The sequence below is a fragment of the Nicotiana sylvestris genome, chromosome 10, assembly GCF_000393655.2.
Source record: "Nicotiana sylvestris chromosome 10, ASM39365v2, whole genome shotgun sequence".
Lineage (NCBI taxonomy): Eukaryota > Viridiplantae > Streptophyta > Magnoliopsida > Solanales > Solanaceae > Nicotiana > Nicotiana sylvestris.
Window position 1 is genome coordinate 17,379,344 of NC_091066.1, and position 8,531 is coordinate 17,387,874.

General features: G+C 38.2%; 3 protein-coding genes across 3 annotated transcripts; all 3 read left to right on the forward strand.

Moving 5' to 3' along the window:
• The first annotated feature begins 2,481 nt into the window (after nt 1-2,481).
• Nucleotides 2,482-3,042, forward strand: LOC138879054 (uncharacterized). The gene has a single exon (XM_070158627.1). The coding sequence runs from the start codon at nt 2,482-2,484 to the stop codon at nt 3,040-3,042; it is 561 nt and encodes a 186-aa protein (XP_070014728.1).
• A 230-nt stretch (nt 3,043-3,272) lies between these two features.
• Nucleotides 3,273-4,328, forward strand: LOC138879055 (uncharacterized). Its single transcript, XM_070158628.1, has 2 exons — nt 3,273-3,984; nt 4,042-4,328. The coding sequence occupies exons 1-2, from the start codon at nt 3,273-3,275 to the stop codon at nt 4,326-4,328; spliced, it is 999 nt and encodes a 332-aa protein (XP_070014729.1).
• A 1,672-nt stretch (nt 4,329-6,000) lies between these two features.
• On the forward strand, nt 6,001-6,621 carry LOC104226365 (uncharacterized). Its single transcript, XM_009778342.1, has one exon. It carries the CDS (start codon nt 6,001-6,003, stop codon nt 6,619-6,621), a length of 621 nt encoding a protein of 206 aa, XP_009776644.1.
• Nucleotides 6,622-8,531: the final 1,910 nt, after the last annotated feature.

Sequence of the window (8,531 nt, forward strand, 5' to 3'; positions counted from 1 at the left end):
TCCTTTGTTCAGAGTTCATTATTTATTTTCTTTTTAATTTAATTACTTTAGCATCACTACTTTTGGGTTTAATCCTTGTTTAGATAATTAGGATAGTCTGATCTAGCTAATAGTTGATAACAAGTCCTCGTGGGTTCGACACTTTATTTTATTACTTTATTATTTGACGACCGCATATACTTGCGTGTGCGTTTGGCCGCAACAAATTTTTGGCGTCGTTGACGGGGACTTAGAAATTAGCTACTTGACTGAGTTAAGCTTTTATTAGTTATTTGTTCAAGTTTTAGTTTTTAGTTTGTCTTGTTTGTGTTAACACAAGCTCTTCTCTTGAAGGCGGAGGAGTAGAAGTGCAAACAACCTCTTTCCTCTTGATCCTGAAATTGAACGAACACTTCATAGAGTGAGGAGGGAAGTCGAAGCTAGAACTAGAATAGAAAGAGAGTTGGACATCATAGTTCAACCACAACCGCTAGAGATGGCAGGTAATGAAGAGCGTCCGGTGATAGAAGCCGCAAGGCCCAATCTTGCTAATATGACTCAGAGTATTGTGAAGCTTGATATCACGGGTCACTTTGAACTCAAACAATATATGGTACAACTAATTCAGTCCACAAGGCAATATGTGGGTCTATCTCATGAAGACCCGCAGCGGCACATTCAAAACTTCCTGAAAATTACAGACACTTATAATAATCCGATTGCTTCCAAGGACTATGTCCGGCTGACACTGTTTCCCTTTTTACTGCTGGGGGAAGCCAAAGAATGGTTGTAAAAGGAGCCCACGAACTTAATCCACAGTTGGGATAATCTAGCAAGAAAGTTCTTAATCAAGTTTTTTCCCACCAACGTCGCTGAGGAGCCAGATTCTTGGGTTTCAACAATGGGATGGCAAGACTCTTCGTCAAGCTTGGGAAAGATACAAGAAGCTACTCATAGATTTCCCGCATCATTGTCTGACTGATGAGGTGTTGGGTCATACTTTTGTTGATAGGTTAGACGAGACATCAAAGATGAATCTTGACCCAGCTTGTGGGGTTAGTTGCATGGCGAGGCCGTATAGTGAAATCTAACTCCTGCTAAACAACTTCACTGCTAATGATCATAATTGGCAAGGAGATGGGGAATCACGAAGAGCACTTATGCAGAACGAAGCCGGTGTAATTGAGCTTGATGACTTCTCGACCATGAGAGCATATATAGCAGAATTTGCAAACCAGATGAATAGGATGACAATGTACCAAACACAATAGATACAACATGTACAACAGATGTTTACTTGCTGCGAATTATGTGGTAACAGTCACACGAGTGACATGTGCCCCATGAATCCTGAATCTATATACTATGTGGGGCAACAGAGCAGAGGTCCGATAAATCAGCATGCACAATATGGGAACACTTACAACCCAAATTGGAAGAATCATCCTACTTCTCTTAGGGTGGAAATCAGCCGACTCAATTCATTATAGGCCCCAAGGAAATTTTAATCAACCTCAGAAGCTACCCTAGCAAATAGAAGAGAGTACGAATGACTTGTTGTAGAAGTTGTTGCTTGACAATCAACAACTCAGGACCGATTTCATGTTACGCCCCAAACCTGGGGAGGCGTAGCTGGCACTCGGTGTCATACTGGCCCAAGCGAACCACTTCGTAACTCATTTTTTTCTTCTGCAACTATCATGGGTCAACATGGCCACAACTCGTAATGTATAACTATAAGTGGGAAAACGTTGCATCAATGAACTTTCTTCCACGTTTTCTCTTGGCACACGTTAATGTGGCCTTGCTAACGTACGCAGATGGAAGCCATGGGAGGAAGAGGACAACCTAATCGGAATCTAACGAAAATTCCAACTACTGATCCGAGATCAACAGATGCAAGGAAGGCAATAATGGATTTTTTTGTCTCACCAAAAGGGGTGAGAATAGAAGAACCAACATGAAACAATACTCTAGGACATGATGAGTGAGCAGAGTAAGCTAGATTCAGATCTAGCAATCAACAATGTCAAGATGAAAGCAGTGATAGCTATACCTGTATCTAATAGTGGAATAGTTTATGGATCTGGGAGCGGAAAGACACAGATGAACTCTACTACACCCAACAACAATGTAATAATGCCATGCAAAGCTGAAAAGGCTAAAAATCTCAAAGGTACTGAACAAATAGAGAAGGCAAGTGGAACTCAGTCATGGGCAAATGTTGTAGCAAGGAATAAGCTGGCATCGAGAGGAATGAATCTTCAATATATTGCACCAATGATTCAAGATGGGGAGAAAATTGTGAAATTAGATCTAGAGGATGTTGAGCATGAAATTGCAAAATGGAGTACAGTAATTGTACTGTATGTAATTGGGGATTCACCATCCATTGGTGCAATGGAATGATTCCTAAATTTAGTGGGTAAGTACTCCATAAAACCTCAGATCTGTTATCATAGTGAAGACTATTTTGTAATTAGATTTGCAAATTTGGAGGAAATGAATCAAGTGTTATATACTGGACCTCACACTATCAACAATCGTCCCATTCTAATGAAAGCATGGACACCAGATTTTAATTTGCATGATGAAGTACTGAGAACCATTCCTTTGTGGGTGAAGTTCCCAAATCTTCCCCTGATTTGTTGGAGTATGAAGGCATTAAGCAAGATTGGGAGTGCCCTGGGAAATCCAGTGTATGCTGATGATTATACAACTGGTACAGTCAGAATCTCTTATGCGAGAATGTTGATTGAGATGGACATCACAAAACCCCTTCCTAGAAGGGTGAAGATGCAGGATCCAATAGGCAAAACAATTGAACATGAGATAAGCTATGATTGGGAATCAACACACTGCAACAAATGTCTACAGATAGGATACAATTGCAATAAAAACACAATGCAACAACCACATAGGCAGGCATATAGAGGGAGAAGAAATAAAGTCAAACAAGTCTGGCAGAAGACTGAGAAAGCTGGACCTAAGGACAATAAATACGAGAAGGAGCAAACACAAAGGATGGAAATAACAAAACCATTAGAGAATACCACAATATAGGTTAGTGTAGCTTCTAAACAACCTGAATAAGAAGGGTGGACAACAGTTAGTGGGAAGTCAGCAGCAAGAATGGAAAAAACAAAGCAAGCTAAAGGCAAGATCATAGGTGGCAGCAATGGGTTTCAATCCTTGGTAAGTGTACAAGCAACCAATGATCCAGGATCAAGCAATATGTAGATGAGGATTTATGGGGCACATGAGATATTCCATGATACTCAATTCATACCAATATGAGCGTGATTACATGGAATGTTAGAGGTTTCAATAAAGCATACAAGCAAAAGAAGACAAAGGAGTTCATAAAGCAGAATAAAAAGGCAGTGATAACATTAGTAGAGCACAGAATAAAGGAACAGAAAGCTACCGGTATTACCAATAAAATTGCACCTGGATGGCAGTGGATATCAAATTTTAGCAGCAACAATAAGAGTAGAATATGGATACTATGGGACCCAAGAATCTTTGAGTTTGAACCAATTGACATAGATTGCCAATACATACATGGGCAAGTCAGAACACATTCAAGATTATTAGCATTTGGATTCACAACAATATATTTCTTGTATACTATCAAAGACACGTTGAGTATGTGGCAGAAATTGAGGCAGATAAACAGTATACAGCAAGGACCATGGCTAGCAATGGGAGATTTCAACTCAGTGCTGAATAGTCAGGATAGACAACATGGCACTATAATACAAGATGTGGAAACAAAGGATTTTAGGGAGTTCATGAGTGATACTAGCATGAATGAATTACCTACTATGGGAAGGGACTATACATGGACAAATAACCATACATATAGTAGGATAGACAGAGGATTGGTAAACATAAACTGGATGATGACAATGCCCGACCTGTGTATACAAATCCTAGAACCATCTTTCTCTAATCATTCTCCACTTAAACTGATGATTTCACAAATGCGGAGGAAGAAGGACAGTCTATTCATATTCTTTAATTGCATAGCTGATCACCCTCAATTTATACAATGAGTAGAACAAGTATGGAACACAAATGGAGATACTGGGAAGCTACAAGGAGTATGGAACAAACTAAAGAGAGTCAAACAAGTTATTAAGGGGCTTAACACACAACACTACAAAGGTGTTGAGGACAGAATCAAAGAAACCATAAGGGAACTACAGGAAGTGCAAGAGAAAATAGGATGTAAAATGATGAATACAGAATTAATTGAGGAAGAAAAGGAACTGAAAAAGAACCTAGAGAAGTGGATACTGATAGAGGAAAGCATTTATAGGCAAAGGTCAAGGTACAGTGGCTGAAGTTGGGAGATACTACCTCTGCATATTTCTTTGCTCATATGAAGAAGAGGAACACTTTGAAGGGAGTACATGCCCTCACGAATGATCTAGGGGTACAGATACATATGGAGGAGGAAATAGAGGCAGAAATACTTGGACACTATAAAGAATTGCTAGGTTCAAATGCTCCTGCAATCCCAATAATAGATCTAAATGTAATGCAAAAAGGGACAATGCTCAAAAGAGAATAACAAGTTAAATTGATTCAGCCTGTCACAAGGCAAGAGATATGGGAAGCTCTACTAGATATAAATGACTTGAAGACCCTAAGATATGATGGTCTCAATGCAGTTTTTTAAGAAGTCATGACATATCATAGGGGAGGAGGTAACACAAGCTATGATGGACTTCTTTTAGACATCATATATGTTTAAGCCAGTTAATTGCACATCAATAACTCTAATTCCTAAAGTCAGAAATCCTGCTACCATCAAGGAGTATAGACCTATTTCATGTTGTACCATGATTTACAAAATCATCTCAAAGGTCTTGACCAGTCGATTACAAGGAGTCATGGATGATCTCATAAATAAGACTCAGTGTGCTTTGTCCCTAGAAGAGTCATTATTGATAATATCTTTCTAAGACATGAGTTAGTAAAAGGGTATGGAAGGAAAGGAGTGTCACCTAGATGCATGATGAAACTGGACATGCAGAAGGCATATGATTCACTTGAATAGACTTTTCTTGAGCAGGTTTTGAGTGCATTAGCATTTCCAAAGAAGTTTGTGAAATGGATAATGGCTTGTGTACAAAGTGTTACATATGCTATCATCTTGAATGGTTCACCAACTCAGCCTTTTGAAGCCAGGAAAGGGCTTAGACAAGGGGATCCACTATCCTCATTTCTTTTTGTGTTGGCAATGGAATATTTAACAAGAAGATTGAAGACATTGCACCACATACCAGACTTCAACTATCATCCTAAATGTGCAAAGATGCAGATCATGCAACTTGGTTTTGCAGATGACCTTTTGTTGTTTTGTAGGGGAGACCTTGGTTCAGTTCAGCTGCTATATGACTACTTTTTTGGATTTTTCAAAAGCATCAGGATTGGAAATTAACAAGAAGAAAAGTTCCATCTTCTTTGGAGGAGTATCACAAGATGTTCAAAAATACATATTGGAGTACCTTGGAATCCAAAGAGAGGAGCTTCCAGTAAGATACCTTGGAGTACCTTTAAGTTCTAAAAGGGTCTCACTAGCACAATGTCAACCTCTAATTGACAAGCTAGTAGGAAAAATCACATCTTGGATAGCCAAGCTACTCTCATATGCAGGGCGAATGCAACTCATCAAAAGTGTCTTGTTCTCCATTCAAACCTATTGGGCTCAAATTTTCATGCTACCAAAAAATATCACCAAGCTGATTGAGACAATTTGCAGAAGCTTCTTATGGATAGGAGATAGCAACATTTCAAAGAAAGCTTTACTAGCTTGGGAGAAAGTATGCCAACCCAGGTCAACATGAGGTTTCAATGTTATGGATATTAGCTTATGGAACAAAGCAGTTGTCAGCAAATAATTCTGGAATCTGCAAAGAAAAGAACAAGCTATGGATACAATGAGTACACTGTTATTACATAAAAAGTAAACATGTATGGGAGGTGCAAATGAACCAAGCATCATGGATCATGAGGAAAATATTGAAAGCTAAAGAAAACTTTGAGAAAGTAGGATACAATTATGAATATCTCAGGCAGATGATGACTTGCTCTATAAAGCACTTATACTATAAATTGCAAGAAGACTTTAACAAAGTGAGCTGGAGGAAATTGGTCTGCAACAATGCAGGATGTCCTAGGTGGATATTCATGCTAATCTTGGTGGCAAATGGTAGGCTGTACACAAAGGATGGATTGCTAAAGTGGGGAATTCACAATGATCAAACATGTCCTTTATGTTCACAAGCAAATGAATCTATACAACACCTATTCTTTGAATGTCAATATGCAGCTGAAGTATGGAAAATATTGCTCAACTGGCAAGGTATCAATAGAAACATCTATGGCTGGTCTGAGGAGTTACAATGGGCAGAGAACTGGGCAAGAAATAGAAGTGCAACAACAGAGCTGTTCAAGATTATCTTAGCAGGCTGTGTATATTTTGTGAGGCAGGAAAGGAATGCAAGACTATTTCAAGCTAAAGCGAGGAACTGTGAGATTCTTAGCAAGCTAATTGTACAAGAAGTGCACTGTAGAAGCAATAGGGAAATAGCAAGAATTCTAAGTAGAATGGATTACTATCCAATATAATAGCTAGAGTAGCAGAAGGATAGAAATATTGTGTACTGGGGAGGGAGGAAAGTATAGGAAACTTTGTAAGGGTTCTGTATTGAGTGTAAATACTTTCCCTAGTATATATAAAAGTTTAATTACCAAAACAAAATGAACCATCATTCTTAAAACGTGAATACATACGGGGCCGTCAAGGCCTTTGACATACTGTACATAATAAACATGTGTCTACAAAGCCTCTAAGATTATTGACATCAAATGGAACAGGGTACCAGCCTACCCATAAGTCTGTAGCAAAACTCTGACATGATGACTTATAGACTCAGCTGCACTCCGAATAAGGTGGAGTCTTACCGATCCTTCGCTGAATGCTAACCTTGTCTACTATGAGGGCTCGTCAAACTGATTATATATACCTACATGCATGAATTCAGTGTCCTCAACAAAAGGAAGTCAGTACGAATAATGTACTGAGTATTAAGGCATGTAAATCAGTATATAAAGGACATGGAAGAAACATGGAGTAAAGGACTCAACCTATAAGGCTGGATAACTCTGTAAATCATAAAATATTTATAATGTCATGCATATGCATATAAATGTCATATAATGCATAGGTCTGTACGTACATAACATCATCAAGCCTCTGAAGGCATCCCATCATATCATCTCAGCCTCTATGGGCAAAACCATCAATGTATACCAACTGATCAGGTTGTGGTGCGTATATAACGCCGTACCCTTTTTTCATACCCCGTATACATATAATATACGTGTATATAACACTATCTGGCCATAGGTTAATATACATGTATAAATGAATGCCATGCATAATGAAGTAAGTTAATAAGATCTCTGGGAATGTCATAAGACCCATTAATAGACGATATGATAGTAGGACATATGGGGAATCAAGAACATAGGAAACCCTAGTACTTCTAAGAATAGAATCATTTATAGAAGTTGCGTGCTTTCTCGTTTCGTTGTATCATATGGATCATGCCAAAAGGAAAGAAGGTATAGTCTTAACATACCTTACTTGACGAATTTATCAAATACTTTTAATTGAGCTTGCCAAGAACAACTTTTGCTCCTTCTAAATCTTTGAACAAGAACTAAGCACTTCTTATGATCATGGCATATTTCAAATTACTGGATATATGGAGTATCATGGATGTATGTTTTTGCTATGTTTCTAAAGTAAGAGACTCCCTATTAATAGAAGAAAAAAATTCAACCTTCTTTTTATATCTTAATAACAAAAGAAGTATAATATGAAGGCTTAAAGACTTGCATTTTCACGTGTAAACAAGGCACACCAAGTGCTATGACTCATGTGTACTTTGGTGCCACCTTTGGCCAATTTTATGCCATGTGTCAGCCCACCAATTCCTCTAAAATTCCACCTAATCTCATAAATAAAGAGTCAATATTTAGATGTTTGAGTCATTTTCGCTTTTTGCCCCGTGGCGGGGTGATGTTCCCACCTAACTTATTCACCAATTTCCTAAATATGCCATCTTGCTCTATGACTTAAGAGTCATTTATTGAACTTTCCTTGGCTACCATGTTGGGAGGCTTATCAAGCCTATCCAAATATTTTAATTACTTATCCATCCCAATAATTTGATGACCAAGCCACCAAAACTCCCTAATCTTGCCACATAGCTCCAAAACTTGCCTAGTCAATATTGAATTCCCTACTTGCTGCCACCTCAATCCTTATAAAATTGATTAGTCATGAGTCCCTCTTATCCTCAAGATTTCACATGGATACAAATGACAGTTATCCACTTATAACTAATTCCATGACTTTATACCAACATTTAACCAATTATTCACACAATAATTTCTAGGTCTCGATTCACTTAAATACTAATATATTTCATATACCTTACTATGTTCATGTGGTATATCACTATTCCATG

What these genes read in the sequence shown, in the direction of transcription:
- LOC138879054 (XM_070158627.1), top strand. Translation starts at nt 2,482, where the DNA reads ATGAATCAAGTGTTATATACTGGACCTCACACTATCAACAATCGTCCC.
- LOC138879055 (XM_070158628.1), top strand. Translation starts at nt 3,273, where the DNA reads ATGAGCGTGATTACATGGAATGTTAGAGGTTTCAATAAAGCATACAAG. An exon ending in AATGCGGAGGAAGAAGGACA is followed by an intron (nt 3,985 to 4,041) that starts GTCTATTCATAT and finishes TACAATGAGTAG; the next exon opens with AACAAGTATGGAACACAAAT.
- LOC104226365 (XM_009778342.1), top strand. Translation starts at nt 6,001, where the DNA reads ATGAGGAAAATATTGAAAGCTAAAGAAAACTTTGAGAAAGTAGGATAC.